The 23201-nt window shown below is 48.0% G+C and overlaps 1 protein-coding gene across 1 annotated transcript in view; it reads right to left on the reverse strand.

Annotated features, from left to right (window-relative positions):
- Nucleotides 1-22669, reverse strand: part of SMAD6 (SMAD family member 6) — a 39762-nt gene extending 17093 nt beyond the window's left edge. The window contains exons 1-3 of the mRNA XM_026856040.1: nucleotides 22663-22669; nucleotides 22370-22426; nucleotides 20527-20604 (exon numbers count right to left, since the gene is read on the reverse strand). Of these exons, the coding sequence (XP_026711841.1) occupies nucleotides 20527-20604; nucleotides 22370-22426; nucleotides 22663-22669 (142 nt within the window). The remainder of the gene's footprint in view (nucleotides 1-20526; nucleotides 20605-22369; nucleotides 22427-22662) is intronic.
- Between the last annotated feature and the right edge of the window lie 532 nt (nucleotides 22670-23201).

A 23201-nucleotide genomic window follows, 5' to 3' on the forward strand; every position in this document is an offset into this window, starting at 1 on the left:
TATATCTTCCTCTTTTCCTTACAAATGAATTCTTCCATGCTGCACATGGGGACAGCCAGGTTCTGCTCCAAATATTGACCAGAAATTCGAAGCAACTTAACTGACTTCACCATGGCTGTATTTAGACAGCTGTAACTCAGAGCAGAAATTGGCCTGGGCATTCAAACTGTCTTTTTCAGAAATGCTCCAGCCGTTCCAGTCTGCCGTCAGTGATGAAGTCAGCCTTACTCATCCAAACACAGAGTGCAGCTCTGCCATCAGCACCATGAAACAGCTCCAACAAGCTTCAAATTCATGTGTGATTCCTTCTTTTAACGATGTAATGGTGGATCAGGTGGAGGGATCTGGCCACAGGTATTTTGGACATTCCCTGCTTCCCAGCGATAGTCTCACTGAGGTCATTTTAATGCTTGCAGCCAACAGTGATGGCAAAGAAACTCGTGCCCTGCTGCCACCATGATGCGAGGTGATGGTAAAGCTTTAAAGTGACTGTGGAGCCATGCTCAGACCATGCAGATCTGGGATGTCTCATTCACTGAAGTGTCCTTCTAAAGTCCTTGAGTTTGCTGAGCAGGTACAACTCAAGCCCCGTGATGCAAGGAAGCTCTAACCTGCCCTCTCCCAGCCTGTGCTACAAAAGCTTAAGGGAATGAGTAGCTACAAAGAGATCCAGAATAAATGGTGATAAACTTGCCATGAATCCATTTAGAGTAGAAACACTAGAAAGGTTTCTATTGCAGGACAATGAAGCAGTAGCAGAGGAATGGAAATCTGATTTTTTTTTTTTTAAGATGTAGCTTGACAAAAACATAGTGCAGTTTCCAAAGTCAGAAGGCAAGCGGGCTAAGTCACCCAGGGTGTTGTTACCAGCCCTTATGTTCTTACTTCCTTGTAAATCCATCATTAAAGAAAAAAAACAACCACCCAGACCCAAGGGGACATTAGTCTTCACAAGTCTCGCTCAATGCTCAGGGTACCCTGATGGTTTCATCCCCGCTGTACTCCACTGAACCTCTCCCCATGAGCTTGCAGGGCTGTTTAGTTAGCGCATCCCAGTATAAAACTCCGTATTTACTTTGGCACTATTCATTTAGAAGGCCCTAAAACCCAAATAAAGTCCATTCCCCTTTCTGTGTATCTCCAGCTATTGACACTGCTCATGACCAATTTGCAAAACCAAACAAACGCACGTTGTGTAATGGAGCTGGAAAAACAATCAGGAAGGGGCTGGAGATCTGCTTGCAGGTTTCCGCGGGGTATGTTGGAAGGGGAGGCAGCCCAGGAAAAGATTACAAGAAATTAAACTTTTACTCTGATAACAACAGGTGCTATTTTCTGCCTCTGACATCATGCTCCCAACTGCTATTAAACACTGGAGATAGTCCAGTGCTGGTTGAAGTTGCAGAGAACTTTGCTGTTTGTTTCAGTGGCCAGCATGGTCCATTTCCCTCTTTTAAAAATCGTTTATTTTCTTTCTTTCATATGCCTCACAACCACCCAAATCCCCTCCGCTGGCTTGGCTGACTTGAGGATAAATCACAGCATCCCAGGTCCATGTGAGCAAGACCAGACCTTCACGGCTGCACTCTCCCAGCAGCGAATGGTTAGAAATAAGCACATGTGGGGCACAACTCATCCGACTTCTAGACTTTTCCCTTACAGAGAAGACGAATTGTGCTCTAAAAGTGGCTTTTTCTCCCCACTGACTGCAGTTAAGTATCTAGAAGAACTGCTCAGACATGGACATTTGTATTACTGTAAGGTAGTGAGGACTGGTAAGCAGACAGCATCAAAATGACCCCAAAAACTATCAGTTCCTGAATTACATGTAAAAGCAACATCTCACTGAAGTAATTCATATCTTATGGGCAATATGTCATCCTCATAGGTTACTCTGGATGTGAAAACAAGCTGGACACAGGACTGTAAATTTTAATGGATCAATGGATCCTTCTATCGTCAGGCACAAAATTGATGTGTAATTGGTGGCATTTAGCTGCACCTGCTTAACTAAGGGATGCCCTCAAAATTCAGTGTCTTTCAGTACTGCTAAAAACAAAGCACACCCCCATGCCTTGGAGAAGGTAAATGAGATACCCCGATAGTCTTTAACGGCTACAACCCACATGCTCTAGCCTTCCAAAAATCAAAAGCAGTCAATGTAAGATTAAATAAACTATTTAGAGGAACCAGGGGCTGAAAAAGCACGATGCTGTGGTGTACAGGAGATGGCAAATTTACAACTCATATTCATCCATCCCCTACCTCAGACTCCATTTTTAAAAATAAGAGTTGCCGCTAACTTCCCTTGAAGTTTGAAGAATACTGTGATGGCCAAACCCAAGCTGCTGCTGAACAGAGAGACCCATCCCACCCAGTATCTGCATCAGCAGAAAAAGGGTTTCCTTTCACATGCAGTGTAAGAGGCAGAGCACCGATTCTTTTTTAGCCCTGTTGCTAAGAAAGACATCTACAAAAATAAGTCCTGCTTGCACTCTCCCTCAGGAACATTCCCTGTTCTACTCCACAGCATGGAGAGTAGTAGAGGATGGGGAGAGCGGTGTGCAGCCCCACGCGCCTTCCCCAGCGAGAGTCCAGCCTTGGCCAAACTCACCTGGTTTCAGGTTTCCTTACAAACCCCGAAACACAAATACGTTCCTAATTCTGCTGGTGAAGCTGAGCCAAGTTTCTGGCAGAACTGCGTTTGGGACTGAAACAAGCAGAAAAAAAACACAGTGGTTTTGACCCAAAACCAAGATCTCTCCCTCTAAACTTGGCAGTTCCCACTGCCTTTTATTTTGTCTCAAAACTCAGGGCTCAAACACCCGCCTTGGGGAAGGGGTGGGATTTTCAGAGCCCTGCAAGACACCCAGCTCCCTGCCTGATGCTGGACTTCTTGATGGAAGCGTGCTACAACAGCCAGCACTTCTCCAGTGCAAAGACGAGGCAATCACAGCTTTTAATGCAGCAGAAACCCAAAGGGAATGGAGCCCATACCGAAGCCCTCACTGCAAATCCCATCCATGCCCAGAGACAAACGCTCCCAACAGCAGTCGGAGGCTGCACACAAATATAGCTGCAGGCATCTTTCCGACTGCTGCAAAGGCAAGTTTAAAAGCAGGATGTTTGGCTGAGCAGCTCTTCCCTCAAATAAACACCCACAACCTTACTCAAAACAGAGAGGCACCACTCTGGGAGTACTTGAGTCGCCGTGTTTCCAAGAAACCAGTCCTGATTTTTCCCCCTCCTCACTGCAGGAATGTCACTGGGCTGGACAGTACCTCAGGAAGGGAGCAATGGCCAGAGCACTCCAGGGGGCACACAGGCATCCCAGTACACACGGCACACGTTTTCTCATCACCCCTTTTGCAGAGAGCTGCTAGCTTGAGCTAGCCAGAGAAATCATGTTTCTGAAGCTCTGAAATGTTGAATTGTTGAGAATTTCTCCCTGCATCACAGTCTGCTTCATCTCACCACAGGAAAATAATTCAAGGTATCGGGGTGACCAAGTCTGGGAGCGCATCTGCGTTTAAGGCTCACTGTTGACTTTGTAGCACCAATTCAAGTCAGTCTGGAGACCACAAACGTCTCCAGTTGTGTACGACTCGGCATCACTCACAGCATCGCACCGAAGATGTGCCATCCCATCACTGTACGGTCAGTTAAGACGGGACAAAGACACAGCACTTCGGAAAACTGCTTCTGCTGCCTGTATGTTACATCCTTACACAATATCTCAGCTTATTCACATGACGTAAGCATTAAATGCAGCTTTAAAGGGGAATCAGTAATAAAAGCTCCAAGATAAGACCATACTGTGTCCCTCAGGTGGATGCACCCACCCAGGCACTGGAGAAACGCTCTTCCCCCTCTCTTAGGGCAATAAACCACCACCACTCCCATGTGCAGCTCCATATGCCATCCACAGGGCTCGACCGAAGGGCACTGCCTTGCATGGCTGGCAGAGACCTCAGCCTAGGTGAGGAGCCCAAGACAAGCTGTTAATCCCAATATATGCTCTTGTACAACCCCCAACTTTCTAGTTTGTGCTGCCTGCACCATTCTGGGGCACTGAAGGATGGACCTGATCAGAGAGGTGTGAGTTGTTAATGCTTTAACCAATTTTGCCTGCAGTTAAAGCCTCAAAACTTGTTTGCCTGCCTTGGAAGCATCCTCTGAGTGTCCCAAACCTTCTTGGGTGTCTGAACAGGGTGGAAAACAAGGCTTGAAATCCCAGTAGAGGCTTCCTGTGCTCAACATGCCACAAGTACTCAAACCCAGGGATCTGCATGGAGGCAGCCTCACCCACAGAAGAGCTTGAGAAACAAATAAGCATCATGTCTCACAAACCTCTAATCAAAGCAAGCTTGTGCTGTGATGGCCGGAGGCGGCTGAGCCACGGCAGCGAGCTGGGAAGCCGTGCGGCACATCCCGCATCCCAGTCCTCCCTCCGCACCGCCCGCCCCGGGCACCCAGGCGATGCTCCGACGTGGGATGGCTCAGAAGCCAGCCCAAAACCCCAGGCGTAAAAACACCATGTGTTTCAAAGAGGACAGGGCCAGGAGAAAAAGCATTTTGTAGACAGGGAGAAGCAGGGGCTGAGCACGCCCCGGCACTGCGCGGTGCCAGCTTCGCCCTCGCCCGGCCCCTCTGCGCAGCTTGCTCCTGCCTCCGAGGGGAAATTCGCTTTTCGAGCCAGCTGTTTCTCATTGTGTGCCTCTTGCAGCCTGCATGGGGGGAAGAGAGCCTGCAGGGAAGGGGAGAGGGAAAAGGAGGGGCAAGAGTATTGGGATTAAAATAATATTGTGTAGAAATCTCAATGAGAGGGAGAAAAGGGGGGAAGAGGAGAAAAACAAACGTTTTATGCAAGGCAGCGATAGAGCAGCAGTGGTTCGAGCCGTGGCTGATCTGGGATTAGCTTCTGGCTCTCAGAAATGTTCTGGTGTTGGTTAGTTTGTCCTTATTTAAACCCTGATTGACCACACTGCATACATCCAGCCAGGGCAGCCCCTGCAGTTGGCGAGATACGGCAGCCTAGAAGCATCACCAGAAATGAAGCCGTAGACAACACCCTCTGCTCACATAAACCTTCACTGGTTTTGTGTTGGGCTCTGAAGCAACTCCCTTCAGCAGCCCAAGACTTTGGAAGGTGACAGCCATTCCATTAGCAGCTTTTTTTTTTTGCTGCTGCTGCTTATGTATTTTAAACAAACAACATTTGCCGCACACATACATCAGGCTGGATGGGAAAGGTCTTCCTTCCCCAGCGTGAACAGAACCTGTTTGGTGACAGATCTGATCTAAACAGACAGACAGTTTCTCACATTTTTGCTTTCAAGATTAAGCAACTTTGGGAAAAAATAGATTTCAAACCAAGAACCGAGAAACTGCAATATCATTTTTATTGTTTACCTTTTTGTGAGTAATAGCTACAGTCGAAGTATCTCTTGCAGTTGGCTTCTGCCTGCAAAGTTGAATTTTTCTGGGACCAACCACCCCTAAATCTCAAAGTCATGCAGGTCACCCATGGGCTCCTTCTGTCTGTAGCCAAAGCAAGCAGGAATGGGGCAGGGAGGGAACCACGTTTAGGACTGTATCAATCGCACAGACCAAACCCAAGGTGACTGTAACCACCCGAAGCCCTACACCCCCCACCCCCCAATCTACATATATACATATGTAGATACCTGCTTGCCTCCATGCAACTAGTGCACAGGAATGCTCAAGTGCATCCTCACATGTGAGTTACAGGATGGGGAGTGGACTGGACACCAGCACATACAAGTCCCTGACAGAGCTCCAGCACTAATTTCCTATCAGGAATGAGCCCCAGGCATCCAGTTTCCTCGATGGCTTCGAAAAGCTATGCTCAGCTTTTCCTTCCTGCAGGTTTTAACAAAGTCATTAGCTGACGCTTCCCCGTGAAGCAGCAGAGCTTCACGGACAGCAGAGTCCAACATATAAAATACCAAGTGCAAGCAGCCTTTGAAGCGAAGCCCTTCAAAGACAGACACATACCAAATCCACTGAGGTTTTTTACACAAACAAATTCAGCATGGCAAGAGCAAAACTAATTTGCAAAGATCTTTAATGTTAAAAGTCTCAAATGACCGACCCTTTCAAGCACTGAATTCAATCCAGACCTAAAGGTCCATACTGATGATTCAACATGGAAAAGACCATGGATATTTTAAAATATGTGGCCGTAATTACCTGGAAATAAAAAACGACTCTAATTTTCCTGTTTCAGAGGTGAAGAAGCTGCCCAGGGAACTCCTATTCTAAAACCAGTGATGTGTGACTTTCTTTTTTTTTAAAAAATATACTTTTGCTGACATTTCCCTTTCATTAAAATAGCTCAACAATGGGGGGAAGAGCAACTCACCACGCACATAGGATCTTTACCTTACTTTGTACTCACAAAGGAATTTCCTTGCCCTCCCCTGGGGTGGAAGTTTCCACAGTCACACACGACCGGCTTTAGCAGAGTGTCCCACAGCATCCCAGAAACCGGTTTGCTCCCTTTTTCCAGGAGATGGCCGTAAATCTTTCAAGGGGTATAAATCAGCTGGACTAAGAGAAGACAGATGTGATGCACTGCCAACGGGGTGCGAACAGCTGCCCCCCTCCATGCTCACCCCGATGTCCTGCACTGTGGCTGCCTGCAGACCCAGAGCCATCTCCAACGCTTGGCACGGCTTCAGCTAAGACATCTGCACCGTGCCAGGGATGGACAGAGGCTCTCGTTGGGCAGCACGGATGCCAGCTTCCAGCACAGACCATCCCTCTGTGCAAGAGTTGAAATAAAGCCCAGTGCCAATGGAAAAGTCGGATGGATTCCCACGCTGGGAACCTCCCGTGATACTTAATAAAACTGGTCAAGTCAGACAAGGGCTTGTTTTGGGGTATGGTCTTCCAAATAAGCCATCACCTGGCTCAATGGGAAACAACTGGGTTTCAGTGGGGCTGGGATGTCCCCACCAGAGACATGGGCTTGGGAAGCAAAGCACATGGCTCATCACCAGCTCACTGAGGGACATGAAGTGGTCTGATGGACTCCTCTTGCCCACCCCTCGTCCCAGGATCATCCTGTCCCCTGTGGACAAGAGCTCACACCACAGGAACACTGATGGCTCTGACTGAACTAGGAGGATGGGGACCAAGGGATGGAGTAAGAGCCAGAGAGGTCGCACCCTGGCATGGGGACCCAGAATGGGAGCAGCCCTGCGGCTTGGTCTCCTCAGGGGCTGCCCAGACCTCTTCATGTCGGGAGGCCATGGCTCCACACTGGCAGGTACCAATCCACAACAGCTGTGCCACCACAGGGATCCGATACTCATTCACATCACATTAATCAGTTGCCACTGATGGTTATAGCAGGTCAACGAGTTAGTTATTGCTATAATTCAGACTGACCTATTCACTTTTTTTGCATGCAGCATTTCCCTTAACTCCCCACAAGAAAACTGAACAAAAAGGGCAGAAAATATGACACGAGCAGACACGTTTGAGGCATCAATGTCAAAGCCCCAGGTAAGGCTTTTCCCAAGTGCTGTCGAGCTACTCAACACGAGGCACTTAACAGCAACCAACTCTGCCTGCAACATCTCTGCATCGGCACGGCCTCCCTGACCAGCTCTTCCCCACCCACTGGATCCAGTGAGCAGAGACTAGACATGCCTGGAAGCAACATGCATCCAGTGTCCTCACCTGCACTCTGGAAACCCAGCACGAGCCCACCTGAGATAGAGGAAAAAGCCCCCAGCCAGGTTTTGCAAGCTCGGGAGTTAACTAGAGCTGTCACCCTTGCCCAGCTCAGGCCCCAACCATAAAACAAGCTCCACAATGGTGTTATTTATTTTTTTTAAGTCACAAATTATTTCCAGCAGCAGGAGGGTGGAAGGATGCAGCGTGCTGGACCCTGCTTGCCGGCACCCAGCCAGTCTCATAAATGGTTGGCAGTCGGCAGAGCAGCAAACCCATTTCTATTGAAATGAGCTTGTTACTACTAATTTTTACTGGCTTCCCGGTTGATTCATAAAGTTTTGTTGGGTTTTTTTGTTCAGTTGGGGTTTTTTGCGGATCTCAGAAAGCAAGTCCTGAGACACTTGGGGACAAATAAGCCCTGGCCTCCCCACGAAGGGCTGCTCCTGCACCCTGGCACAGATGTTTACATCCCCCTCCAAACTACAGCATTTTGTTTTCAGGGCTTCATAAAATCTTATTAGAAAGAGTTCTCTAGTTTTGAAATGGGGAAAATCAAAACCTCATGGGTTCAGTTTTACCATTATCAGCCCCGTGGCGGAAACAGCTCAAGACTTCAGTGGCAGCTGCAGACACACATTTTATAGGGACAGTTTGGGTCCAAGACATAAACTCCCCATTTTCACATCTGCTCCCGCTCTCCACAGCTGGATGCACCAAGTTGTTGCACTGGACAAAACCAACCAGATCTAATCTTGGAGCCTGAACTTTTTATAAGTACCAGCAAGTATTAGCTGTGAGACTCAGCACAGCTCTGCTCACTGATCTCAACGTCCGCATGGATGAGAGCTCCTCTCTTTTCAGATGGGCAAGGACAGCCAAAGCGATACACCCTGCAAACACCGGAAGGGCCACTACGGTTTTAATCCATCAAAAACCCCAACACAGAGACTGTATAAGGCAACACACACACATTAGGACACGAGCTGAGAGCACCAAAATCAAGCCCAGGAGGAGGGTGCTACAGGAACAAGCCCACACAGTGTCATCTCCCCCAGACTTGTTTGTGTGATATTTCAAAGTGCCTTTAACACTTTAGTATGGCACTTCCCATACACTTTGCTTATTGCTTGGACTTAATTACTGTAAAGACCTTTCCCTACATGTTTGTTTCCCTTTTCCAACTGTTGGACCCTAAAGAAACCTCCAGCACTGAGCACAAGGCAGGGGGCGGCTCGATGTCATTCCACAGTTCCCTTTTTCCAAAAACTTGCGTTATGCCATGGCTTCACTAGATCTTAAGATGAATGGGAAAAAAACCCCACATATAGCTCATTTTCACACAGAGCTCACTCAAAGAGCAACAGATATAAAAGCCACATGAAGAATTCAGGGCACAATGACTGTGTGTGCTCCAGAGCTCAAGGAGAAGATGGAACAGTGCTCCCAAAGGCATTGCTGGGGACCAGCGACACCAACCTCATTTATTCAGAAGTGAAAGCAGAGCCAGGGGACTCCCCAGCCACCACTGCCTGTGTGCAGGACAGGGCAGGCAGGGATGCTCCAAGATCCCTCAGCCTTTCTGCATGGGGAGACGAATCAACTGCCTCATTCTTCCAAGTGGACAAACTTGCATTTTGCCGGTGCAGGATCTCACAAATGGACTGTTGTCCGAGTGCAGCGCCAGGCGCTCACCCCCAGAATAGGCCACGCTTTATAACAGCCACAAGGAAAAAAAATAAAAATGAAATAAAGGAAAGAAAAGCGATGTTCTCTGAACAGCATATCCACCCCTGCGGGACCCTCCAGAGACAGGTGGAATAAATCTAAAGACAACACAGTGTTATCGTCACCCACCAGACACCCATGTGCTACACTTCCATGCAGGCATCTACAGGGCTTTGTTGCACACCCTTCAGTCAATGCTTTTTTCTTCTTTACTAAATAGACAACAGTGGTTTGCATCACTATGTGTGAAAGCATAAAGCAGCTGGCATTTTTTTTTTTTAAAAGTCTTTAACATTCTTTGGCTCCTCAAATGGAAAAATCTTAGCAAATGAGACCTTAGTAAATGGAAAGAGCTGAAAAATAGCCTTTATGCTGGCACGTTTTGCTCCTGCAAATGGAATACGTAGATAAAACCAACACAGTTGTGTCTCAAACTCTTCCGCAGTGCTGCTGCCAGAAATAATTTCCAGGTATCGCTGATGTGGTCCTCCTTGCATCAAGAGATGCCCCTACAGCAGGTGAAGCCCCCAACTCCTCCTCCAGCCTCTAAAACACAGCCAACGTGAGGAAAGGTCAGCCTGATCCTCCTCAGTTGCTAAAGAGCACTGAGGAGGAGGAACACCTCCAAAACCATAAAACCCGAACGCAGGCAGAGGAAGGGGAGGGCAGTAACCAGCTCTTCAAAGCCCAGGCAGGGAGACAGCCAAGCTGCAGTGGGTCCAGCTGAGTGTCGGCATCCAGCTGGGAGAGCAAATGTGACATGAGGGCACTCGCACGAATTGCCACTTGGGAAGGGAAGCAGGGCTTTGGTCCAGGGTTTGCTCTGAGAACTGCGCTTGGAGCAGCACGGGGAAGGCTGGGGGATGCTGCAGGGCAGGACCACGCAGGCTCCGCTGCAAGGGGCCCATCTGGAAAGGCCTCCTGCTCCCCCAGGAACAGAAAACTGCTGTGATTTAAACAAATTCTCCACTGATCCCACTCTCTTGTGTTGTTGGGAATTTTGACTTTTTGGCAGGTTTCATACATGGGCTTTTATAACCTGAAATTCAAAATGCTGAGAAGCATCACTGCCTGTTCCCAGCTAAAGTTTGTATCCCCATGGAGAGGCAGGAACAGGTTTTATTGTATGAGAAGAAATCCATGTCTGGTCAGAGTTAAAATCTTACACTTTTTTTTTTTTTTTTAAAAAAAACAGTATGTTTGTTTACCACCAGCTAAACAAGGAGTGCAGATCACAGCCAGACCTCTGCATTGCATTATTTCAGGGTGGCTGGCTGGGCTGGCCCGGCTGTTGCGGGGCACAGCAGAGAGCAGCTGGCTGCATCCTGATGCAGGGCCACAGCGTGCTGGAGCAACACGCTGTCACGGCACCGTCACGCACCCCAGGCACCATGCTGGATCACTGCGGCCACAGCTCAGCCTCCCCGAGCGAGACATAACCCTGAACCCCAATATGGGCTCAACCCCAGCGCCCACCACACAGCACCACTGGGGAAGCAAAGCCCAGCACAAGCTGCTTGCCTTGAAACGGCCAAAAAAAAAAAAAAAAAAAAAAAAAAAAAAAAAAAAGGATGATTAAGGAGATGCTGAGGCAGGAAGAGGGCTTTGGTTTTAATTGCAAGTATATCCTCTGATGTTGCTGGTATTTTCCCCGTAAGCAACAGCAGGGATGACAAACCAAAGCAATGCTTGGTTTCTCACCAAAGGAAAAGCACCCCTGGGAAGGGGGCAGCAACATGCTCCAGCGCTTCAACACTGGAGACCATTTAATCCCTGCTCCAGCCCCAGGACCTGCAAAGGCCATTACAAGTCAGTGTTTAGCAACTCTGGAAGAGGTCACCCGAGACAGGCATTTCCATGCAAAGTGTTTTTGTCCTTACAGAAAACAAAACAAAACAAACAAACCAGGAATTCAACAGTTCTCAGCATCCGAAGCCTGGACCCCAGCGCTGGTGATACACTGCACAACTCATCAACCTCCCCTCTCCAAGCACTCAGTTCCCATAGCAGTTTTCCAGGCTAAACACCCACTTTTTGGGGGAAATCAACCAAGGGAAAGGTCTAAAACAGGAGGAAGAGCGAGCATGGCCCGCTGCTGGAACAAATACCATCCAAAGATGATGTTCTGTGAGCAAGGTGGGACCTCAACGAGCCAACCTCCACCTTCATCCTCAATCACCACCCAACACCTCGGTCCCTGCACAGGCTGGGGAGCAGAAGGCTCCTCTCCTCCCTCCCAGAGCCCATGGCACGGCAGGACACACAGCAGCGCTCGGCGGGGCTGAGAATCACAGCAGCCGCGTGCCTAATCCCCGCCGATCCCAAGCACTTTGGAAGGACAAAGAGCCGAGTCTCCTTTGCCAGTAAATTGAACCTGCGGTTCCAGGGGCTCGAGGCACTTCAAAGCCTGCAGCAGCCCGGCCAGCAGCAGTAAAGGGATGTACTTTTCGGCTGTCGAGCAGCAAAGTAAAATCCACACAAATAAGCAGTGTTCCAAAAAAACAGGTTTAACCATCAGCAGCTCTGAACGACAGGGGATGTTTTTCCTGAAGGGTTGGGTTTTTTTTTCTTCCTCCTCCTTTCCAGTTTGTCTTTTTTTTTTTTAATTTCTTACTAAAACACGTCTCAAGCTCCCACACCGCACAGCCTTTTTGGGTCTGAGCATCCTCCAGAGGTAAAATGCTGAGTTAGGTATTGGAGTCCAGGAAAGGAGGTGCCTTTGATGAATAGCAAATCTACAGACTTCAATCGTTTCGGTGAGCGCCACAGATTTAATAAGTTATTTCCGTGGAAAACCTTAGTAACTCAGTTATGAATCAAGCCTATAAACACCTCTCACTCATCAAAGTGCCACAAAAAAAAAAATCTATTACTGTAACTGTGAATACAAGCCTCTCTCTACAGGTCCCTATAAGAAGCCAAAATTCCTCCTTCAAAACATTCACCATTTTCAAAGGTCATAAATACACTATGTCCAGTATTCAGCGAATCTGTTTAAAAAGCAAAACACAGGCACAGAGAAAAAGTAAAGTTCAAACAAAGACGTACCATCAGATATGCACTGTTTAAAACACACAACCGGACTTACATCAAAAGAACTTTTACTACCTTGAAAGCCATATCCAACTCCTAATAGGGTGTAAGAATGTAATATTTTGGCTACAAAGATTAAACTAATTTACTTTTAAGTAACTTGCTTACTTCCTGATGTTTCTTTTTTTAAGTGTGATGCTTAGGTGCTTGGAGAAGTGAGGGATGCGATTATTCTGTGATTCAAGGCCAAACATCATAACTACTCAATGAACCACAGACAAAAACATATTTTATCTGGGTGTTGTACTTACTCCAGGAACTTCTAGGCTGAAAACATCTCAGCTAGCTGCGAAAAACCATTCCAGTTCCAGGTAAGAGAAGGAGAAAAAGGGCAATTCTCCCTCCTTCCCTGCAGAAATGTACAGAGAAGTTCAGTGTTTTGCCTACAAGGAAATGGTGCTGCCCAAATACTGCCCATGGTACGCTCATTTGCATCATCCTGTCCAGCTCCTTCACGGCAAATTCTCCTTCAGAGCTGGGGAGCTGTGTGTACATGCACAAATGCAGAGCTATCATCTGCAAAGCAGCTTTAATTCCTGCATTAGGCACAGGGCCAAGTATCAGTAAGACCAACCTTCCACCCCTTGTGCACCAAGCTGTCTGTGTCACTCCAGACAGAGGATCCTAAGGCTCTAGCAGCTAGTTTTGCCTTTTTTTTTTTCCCCCCCCTCCTTCTTCTGGACAGATCTGATCATCCACATTTTTCTAAGTGCTCTCTGTGTTGGAGGGTTAAAGCAGTAGTATCAGCCATGATGACAGTCAAAAAGATGTTCTTGTATGTGAAGCAATGCAAGCAACAGAGATGGTGACGAGGGAGATTTCAGCTCAATTCACAGCTCTGCAACAGCAGACATCTACCCTGGGAAAACCACGGACTCCCTGGCTCCTCTCCGGGAAAAAACACATGGGAAGAAGGGAGTTTACCACCATTTCATCAGCTCAGATGAAGAACATCACCGGGGCTGTCTCCACTAAAGATGCTCCTCGGGGCAGGCAGGTCCCTGGGACCCAGCAGCCCCAGCTGAGTACAGGATGCTGTGGGAGCTCCTCCCATCCTCCCTGCTTGGCACCATTGATGCACTGCCCTCACAAAGCATTTGTACAGCTAATAACAACCGGACATTTCTCTATCTCCCAGCCCAGAAGACACCTTCCCTCATGGAAGACAGTATTTTGGAGGCTGGTGATGATACTCTCTCACTGCACAGGATGCAAAGCCTCTGAACAACCTTTATTTCCCGCCTTGGAAGACCTTCAGCACAAACCATCTCTTTTCCCATCTCCAGCACATTCCCCAGTGGTCCATCCCCCTTCACAAAATTAATTTCCTTTCCCCATGTTACTAACTGGGCCCAGATCCGAATTCATTTTGAGAGCAAAAGGCTTGCACTGTGAGCTCGTAACCCATAGGACATTTTTTACAAACAGGTGTCACTTGCTTCAGAAACCCTTCTACAGCTGCATGGCCACTGCCAAAATTTCATCCTCCTTCCGGAGGCCCACGTGCTGCATAGACTGGGGTCACCGGCACCTCTCTCCTGCTTCTCTGGACAGGACATTGGGCTCAGGTGGCAACACAAAGGTGTATTGTCACCAAAGCGTGGTCATCTCCAAGCACTATAAGAGTAAGCTCCTGAAGGCTTCAACACTACAGCTCTTGGGTTTGGTGGCACAACGTGAGTTGCCCTCCAGGGTTTTAATGAAGAAACAGCTGCGTGCAGGGAACATCTTCCCCAGCCTTGATCTAAGGTGCTCTTTCTTCAATTGGTAAATAAGAGTGTATTTGCTCAGTCTCAATGCTCTGGGCAACATTTTTATGCATAGTAACAACCCAAGTGGAGCACTCTCTGCTGGGTTACATTGCTCATGGATGAAGCACTGACATCAACAGGCTTTGGGCACAATAAGGAGCCCACCTGGCTGCAGGATCAATGACTGTTTCTCTTCCCCTTCTGCTCCAGAGAACAAAAAAATATGTGAGCTGCAGGAGCTGCCACCTGAGCCACCCACCATGGCAAACACAAACATAATGCAAAAAACCCTGCAGCCCTCCCATAAATCTACAGGCTCCAGTGGATTTATCATCAACCCAGAAAGACATTTGTTGTAGAAAAGAACACCACACCTGCACCCCTCTGACAAGGACATATTGAAAGCCTGGGGATGCCATCTCTGAGAGCTTCTCCACCTTCCCTTTCAGGGATTAATTCTGTGATTCACCCTGTAGTTTGCATTGATGTCAACCCCAGGCAGGGCCAGAAGCTGCACATGAACGAATCCAATGCAAAGGCAGGTGGTTGTTCTGAAGTTCTCCCAACCATCGGGAAGGATGCTGCTGCGCCGTCACGCTCTCTGATGGGGATTCCCACGTTCATGGCCGTCCATGGCCACGTGGGGAAAACCTTCACACCGAGCAAAGAATTCCTCTCTGAAGCACACTGGAAAATAGATGCATTTTATTTCCCATTGGCAAACTAAAACTATGGAGGAAAAATGTTTAATATAAAAACATCTGACAAAGCACCTCCAGGATGTATTTTTTTGCATCAAAGAAGCAGCTCTTGGCAACAGGCTCACTCCTCTGACATGAAATGTTTTTAGCCAAACCCTGATTGTTATAGACTGCATAGGGTAGGACACGCCAGCAAACTTAAAGTTAAATATGAAAGAAAAAGGAAACCAAAACCATTACTGGCCCAAATAAACATCTGTCTGTGATTAAACTGGATGCAGATATGCTCTGCCTTTTTTTTTTAAAAAAAATAAAAAATAAAAAATTTACGTTTCTGCAATAGGATGGGGGGAAGAAAGGACGAAAAGGCTCCACAGTGCTGCTGGGTCAGATTGACCCAACCCTTCTTGCAGCCCCCAGCGCTGCCACCCCGATCCAGCACCCACACCTGAGGCTGTGGTGGGAGCCCAGCACCGAGAGGTGTCGAAGCCAGAGGCAATCATCAGGAAGTCACAAACCCAACGTTTCACCCCCAGAAGAAACTGCCACCCTATTAATGAGAAAAATATCTTTTTTTTCCCCCTCTCTATTAACAGGTAATTTCACAATCTCTCCCCCAATGTGGAAAGGGCAATGTTTGCCCAGTTTCCACACATATCCGCCTTACATATTTAATAGGCTTTTTTTTTTCCTACTCCTAACACACAGGATCTTCATAAATTTTCTTGTTAGCATAAATCCTTGCAGTCTGTTATTTCTGGGGGGAGAGGAAGAGAGACGTTCACTTTCTCCATTCAGTGGGTTTTAAAATATGCTTCTTTAAGTTCATCCTAAATATTGCTGGAAGCAGAAAAAAACTTCCAGCTCTAACTTTGGAGTCGTGGCATTGCTTCAGCAGGGCTGAGTCATCAATTGAGATGGACAGGCCTGCTCCCACCTTTCTTCTCCCTTCAGGGGTACAGGGACCTTGCTCCCCAGATCCAACACCCTCAGTCCCACCATTCCCCTGCAAGCAAATTCGCCACCTTCCCAGACCTTGAAAATAATCCAAAATAATTTAAACAAGCTCCAGCCCATTCAGTGTTTCTGATTCTCCTCTCTCTGTTGATTAACAATTATCCTCCACAAAATTTGGAGGGGGTAACACAGAATATATCACTGAGCAAAGCTCATTTCTATGTGCAACCTGTCATCTTCTAGACTTCAGCAGAGCAGCTCAGAGCAGGCTCACACGTGCACTTCCACTTTCATCAAGTATGGCTCCCCACAGCTCCGCAGCGCGGAGAGGAATTAATCACTCCTCCAGCGAACACCGATTCACATTTTTTTCTTTCGGATGCACATTCCCAACTACAAATGGGTTCACCAGAGCTGAAACTCTTGAAGAGCTTTAAGTACACTGGAGGCAAATTTTCAGAGTCTAAAAAAAACCCCAAACCCAGTATTTTTTGAAAAATCTAAAGCAGCACCTTCCCTGGCCTCCTGTAAAGCCTCTTGCTTCTGGTGCAAACCCCACTGCTGTCCCCACTTCCCTCCTGCCTTTCTCCCATTCCTAGCTCCCCTTTCTTTCCTGGCAGCACTCATTTCTCTTCTCTCTTCTCGTTTGCAACACGGAGCACCAAACTGCCCTCATTTCTCCATTTCTCCTATTTGAATCCACCCAGCGCTGAGCATCCTCGAACGCCAAGCAGTGGCAGAAGGACAGGGTGCAGGACGAGGTCCTCCAGCGCGCTGCAGAACTAAAGGGAGGCGGGTTGGACATGGACACTTGTGCTCTGCAAGGAGCCCTTTCCCTCCAGAAAACCCTGCCACACACAGGGCTCGAGCCTCGCGGGCAACATCACTTCACAAAGGCATTTCCATATGAACAATGAAACTTTCCACACAAACACTGGTATGACTCCCGATTAAGTGAGGAGTAACGAGCAGGCATGTAGGGACACATGAGAAAGGCTCTAGTGATGAGTGGCTCATTTTGAGGGAAAATAGCTATCATAAGAGCTTGGCACTGTCTGCTGCAGGCATAGCCTTCATTAAGTAACTTCCATGGAGACACTCAGCCTGTGCAGGACCTCTGCACAGTGGCTGGGGACCAGTGAGCTGCATCCATCACTATCTGTCTGCTCCTACAACTAATTACTCATCCTCATTTATTATGGCTCCAAAAAAACCTGATGCCCCAACGTTTTTGCACTCTCCAGAGGATGGACAAGCCACTCCAGACCTGCAGCAGCCATGAGCAATGGTAAAGCCAGCGTGGAGAACTATGGGACACTCCCAAGCAACACCACCACGCTTTGCCCTCCTACCTGTGCTCAACCCTTCCTCTCCCCTGCACGGTCCTTAGGACTTCCAGACTTCAATGCCACTGCTAACAAGACCTCTGGTCACTACTCATAGGAATTTATGGGGCTTTTTTAGCCAGAAAGACCAACTGAGGCAGCGTGCCGTGCAAGGTGAGCGCCGAGGAGTGGGGCTATTTCATGGTCTTTAAGAGAGTGTCCTTCCCTGGGAAGGGGAAGAGAAGATAGTCCTGTGGGATTTAGGGGAAGCCAGGGAATCCCAAAGGCCGTGGCCCACAGCATCTGCTCCAGCACGTCCCCACCATACTGAACCAGTTCCCGCAGCAGCAGCGCAGCCCTCTACAAGCCTGGCAAGTCTAACGGGTACAGCAGCTTCTTGGCATGTGGTAGAGGAGCCAAGTCTGAGGAGAAAAAAAAAATACTACAAATGTTCCACCAATTATGAGTCACGGGGCTGAGCTTTTGTTTCTGCCTTGCTGGGTTTTGCCCTTTCGCTGGTATTTCCCCAGCTCTGGCCGGGAGAGCTGCAGGGACGTCAACAGCAGCCAAGGCTCTGCCAGCACCCGGGGACGGGCACAACCCCAGCCAGGGGAACCACCTGGGCTCAAAATACAACTCCCAAACCAGCACGTTTTCTTCACCTCTATTCCCCAGGAGTACATGGCTGCAGAAATAAATCTAATGCTGAAAAGATGGAGACGCTCCTCATCCTCTCGGAAGCCTGAATGTGACACTGTTTGAGCTCAGAAGATGAACACTTCAGGATCAAACACCTCCAAGTGCCTTTTCCCACCAAATCGGATCTTCCCAAGCCATTGTACCTCGCTGAGAAATCAGAAGCATCCCCAACCCGAGGGAAATGCTGTGGCTGGACACTAATTCTTGGACAGTCAGCTTCATTTCATTGACTCAAATGCTCTGAACCTCCCAATGAAGAGGACTCTGGGGTATCATCCATCGACCCAGCTCCTGACACAGAAGGTTGCATCTGCACAACTATTCACCACTTGTGCTTCCAGTTAGCATTGACTGTTAGTCCAAATTTTATAGCGAGCCTGCTAGTTCATTGAAGACTTTTTCCTATTTTTAAGAGCAGTATTATAGCCATGAAAAGGTCTACTTCAAAAAGAGGGTAGGATTTTTTTTTAAGTTTATACATATGACACAGATGATCTTTTGACTTCATACTAAAACTTCCTGTTTAGAAGTCCATCAAGTAAACGAATAACAGTAGAAGAATGGTTCTCTTTGTTATCCAAAATTGAATTTTGTGGTTTTAGTAGGAAAAGCCTTTTTGATGATCAAAGCTGAAGCAATAAATAGTAGTGGCTTGATGCTAGATCCAAAACGTACTTATTTTTGGAACGGGAGTTAAGCGCACATTGAGCTCCTTTGGTACACACAAGAAAAGGCGGGGAAGACCACGTGCTTTGTGTATCATTTACACAGCCCTACATTTCAAGCAGACCTATTAAATAAGTCGAAATGGAGAATAAACAAACTGAAATATGGCAGATAGACAAGAGTCTAAGTGGTCTTTTTTCCTTCTGCTTCTCTGTGATGACAAGTATGGGTTAACTTCAGTGAAGCTCTTATCCTCTTTCAGCAATCATGAGCACTGGGGAAAAATAAATCACACAGCCCCAGACTCTTATTAAAAGTTACACCATTGGAAACTACACAGGGGGAGAGGAGGTATCCGATTTCAGTACAATCTCAGTCACATGTTATCATTATATTGTTCAAGTAAAAGTTAAATTCTCTCTTCTATTCCAGAAAATCCACCAGATGTCCCATAAAGGACTCTGCTGTGAGAGAAGCTAAACCATTACATCCTTAGGAACCCCGGTTTTCAAACTCAGCTGCTATAATTAATGGCAATTATCAAGTTACAATAAAAGCCACGGGCATGGGGAGCTTTACGGACGTGTATTCAGGCTGAGGAATGTTTGTTAGGAATTGCGAGCGCATTATTTATTATAGCACAACCCTGAACGATCCAACTCCTGGCTATCAATTGTTCCCCTGCTATGGACACTTGGCAGCACAACAAAAGCGAGGCGGGCCGGCGCGCCGGATTCGGCACGTGGCAGCACCGCGGCAAAACCCACCGCGGCAGGAGAACCTTAAAGAAGAAGAAGAGACAATCCCTGGAGGGAAAAGCACCACCATGCCATGACACTATGGTGCCGTGCTGTTTAAATGCTCTTTAAAGCGCTGAGCAGTCAGGATCGGTTTAAACATCCCAAAGGAGCCACTGGTCTCACCACACCGGTCATGAACTCTTGCAGGCAGAGAACAAGAAGAGAAAAGCCGTGGCTAATGGACCAGTACGCCGAGGGTCCCCTCCACCAAATCATCCCCCAGAGAAAGCAGCAAACCCCAACCACATGCTCAGCAATCCGGCAGCTTGGTACCCATGTGCCGCAAAGCCCACCCCAACCATTGGAGGAGGCACGTGGAGCTTCACCGGGATGAAGGTTTGTCTGTCTTCATCTTAGCTCTCAGACCATTAACCAGGTCATTTCTTACAGAGAAATTAAACCTGGTCCTACAGAAGGTCCCTCCTCCCCTCCACGGAGGCAGCCCCCAGCCTGGGATGGGCCACCAGAGAGGAAGGACGTGAAACGATCACTTCAGCTGGAGCCCAAAGCCAAGCAAATGAAAGCCCCAACTCTCCGCCTGCTTGCAGGTAAAACCACCCCGGGCCTTAAAGAGCTCTATTAAATGAATGAAAGGTTGCAGGGGTGGGGCAGAGCAAAAACCAGGACCTAATTAAGCAAAGCTTTGTTCGGGAGCTTCAATGGCATCGTAGCTGGGAGCTCTGCTCATGAAAGCAGGGTTTGCACTTGGGGCCAGGGCCCAACAGGTAACGCAAGCTGGACGGACTTAGCAAGAAGCACCACAAAGCAGCGTCATTTGAAACAGCCTCGCTGCTCCTGCCATGAAAATGGTGACGGCGCACAGCCCAGCCCCACACCAGCCCACGACCCCCAGACTCGGGTGAGGTTTGGGTGGCTTCCACAGGGGCCACATGTGGCCCTGAGGCCACCTCCCAGACATGCCCGCTTGTCCCACATGCTCATTCCAGCATTTTATCACAACACGCGGAGCGCAGACGTCTCTGAACAATCAACTCCGATAGCTGCTCTTCTTTTCAGACCAAGACTATAAACCAACAGCAGCAGCCCAACCCCATCTCCTGCTCTCCTGCCCCAGCCACAAGCTCCCGGGTGCATTGCCAACCTGAGAAGTCTCCGGGCGTGACGTTGGGTGAGTTTGTAGCCTCTGTTTCAGTGTAAGACAATGTGGAATCTGATAGATCTGGAAGAAGAAAAAAAAAAAAAGCACTTTTAGTCCTCCTGCGTTTGCAAGTGCTACGTGAGCACCAGTAACTCTTCAGCTTCCCATCACCATCCCAAGAGAAACTCTCTGCTGGGCCAGAAAGCACCGATTAACTTTGTACCTCTACCATGCAAATGCAAAGTCTGAATTGCTTCGACCACAAAAATAACTGCAGTTAAGTTGATCAAACAAGTAGGAACTTGGTGCTTACTGGATAAAGTTACATTAAGCCTCTAAACAACTCAGAGTTACTATACTTAATTATCACCATTAAAATTCTTGAAGCTGTTTATTCTTGCTTCCTTCCTTCCTTCCTCTTTGCTGAAGCGAAGGAAACTTTGTTTTAACAAGTTAAGAGTCTTTGTTATTCTCTCTTGCTTACACCCCTCTAATTAAGTGCTCAACTGTTTGCTCACAGATTAACTATTATTTTTCCAATCAAACAAGCCAGTGAAGCAAATTTCAATCCCTGGCTGTTGTTTTAATAAAGTCACGTGTCACTCACTATCATCTCTCCCTGCAACACAAGCAGTTTCTAAATGGAATTAACTTGGAAGGGGGAGTACAGGGAGGGACAACTCCTTTTTTTTTTTGCCTCCACACCTAAAAAACCATGACCAGTGAATTTTGCTATTCAGGGCGCTGTGGTCACTGCCCCGTGCCAGCCAGGCCGCAGCGATGAGGGAGCCGGTCCCCGCGACAGGCGTGCCCGCACGGTCTGCGTTGCAGGCAGGTCGCAGGCAGCTCCCAGACCTGGCAGGGCAGGGACTCACCTTTGGCACGGGGCAGCTCCCGCCTTCCCGCAGGGCTGGGTGAGACAGGCAGGCAAGCTGTCCCGCTCCTATCGCCCTGGCAAACCCAGCCTGTCTCCTCCCTGTCCCTGCCCCATGGGCAGCGAGAGCAGCTTGCCTCCGTCATCACCCCCGCTGTAAATCAAGAGCCACCGACTATGGGACAAAGGCAGAAATCCCACGCTCCAGACGCAGTCACAGCACCGATCCCGGCAAGAAACACAAGAGGGAGGTGGGATTCCTCTCTTCCCTCACGTATTTTTGCTTCCCATTTACTTGAGCAAGAAGTGGGTGCAGAGGAAGGACAGTCAGGGTGCAGCGATGCCAATTCAAACCACCTCCAAGCCAGCATGCACCACGGAGGACCAGGATCCAAGGCTGCTTTGTGCTGGGCTCTCCAGTGGCCTTCGCTTCATGCCCAGCTTACCCACCCAAGCCGCTTTCGTTAGCCTTTTTTTTTTTAAAAAAAAAGGCTTTTATAATTCATTAGGAAAAGTGAAACACCATTCAGAAATTACACAGCACCAAGTTTCAAAGAGTTTACGTCTCATTTTAATAAGCAGAGAAAGGGTAATAGCCGGTTCCTCCATGGCGCAGCACAGCCAGGGCTTTATGGAAATGGCATCCAGGAGCTCCCACTCCCCCTCTGCTCCGTCATCCCACAGATTACACACGCAGACAAAACATGACGTCTGGTAACCTTTCATTACACCTTCATTAAAAATAGTGCTTCATATTATTTTGGAAAATATGCATGTGTCTACACGGTAATTTGGTATGATAAACTGACATCCATTTACTTCTTAAAACCCGTCAGCTGATGCTTGCTCAGAAATAATGAGCAGCCATAAAATCCCGACTTGTTGGCTTTTGCCTGATGTGCCACGTAGAACCAACACCAGGACTGCACCATGAAAGAGCTGCCGGGAGATCAAAAGAGACAAAACACATACCCAGTGGCTTTTGCTCATCATTAGGAGACAGCCGAGAGTAGGGAGGTGGTGGAGACTCTGGAAAAACAAAACTTTATGTTAGTGCTGCGTTCGGTTTATCAACGACACCCTCGCCCTTTCTCTTTCCTGGTAGGAACTCTTCCAAGGTTACAAACACCCAATGGAAGAAAACCCACTTGGACGCAACTTGAGACCAAGAGTTTTCCAAATCTTTGAAGAAAGGAGGTTCCACCTCGATCTTTCAAAGTGAGTTTTACTACTGAAAATGCTGCGGTTCTCCTCTCCGCCCCTACCCCGCATCCTGACCTGGGCACCCATGACCCAAAGCACATGAGATGGCACACTGCTCCCAAAGAATGATGCTTTAATCTTCTGCACTGAAGACAACCATGGCTCAAACACATACACAGACTTTACAAAAGCTCCCCAAATACTACGTTACAATGATGGAAAAGGGGTGTCAGGTGACAAAAAGACACTCCTTTCTTGGCAGATGAAGCCTGACACCACAGGCCAGGCGGGCTTCAGCCAACAAGACACCGAAGTAACTCTGGTCCATTCCAACAAGCATCCCATGATCCCGTGGCAGCACTCAGCCTCTCCTGCCCCACTCCCACTGACCTCGATCCAGCAAATCTCCCAAACACACACTCGGCTTTAAGCAGTGGCACATCTGCAGTCATGCACTTGAGCGAGTCCTCAAAAGCACTTTGCTGATTTGAATTAGGTCATCTAACTGGGTCTTGCTGTGCTTCTAAGAGTCAAGACCACGCAAAAAGGTGAAGAAGGTCCTTCATCATCTTCCTGCATTGGTTAGAGGGGTTTTTCTTTT

The sequence above is a fragment of the Athene cunicularia genome (assembly GCF_003259725.1).
Source record: "Athene cunicularia isolate RWA chromosome 10 unlocalized genomic scaffold, athCun1 chr10_part1, whole genome shotgun sequence".
Lineage (NCBI taxonomy): Eukaryota > Metazoa > Chordata > Aves > Strigiformes > Strigidae > Athene > Athene cunicularia.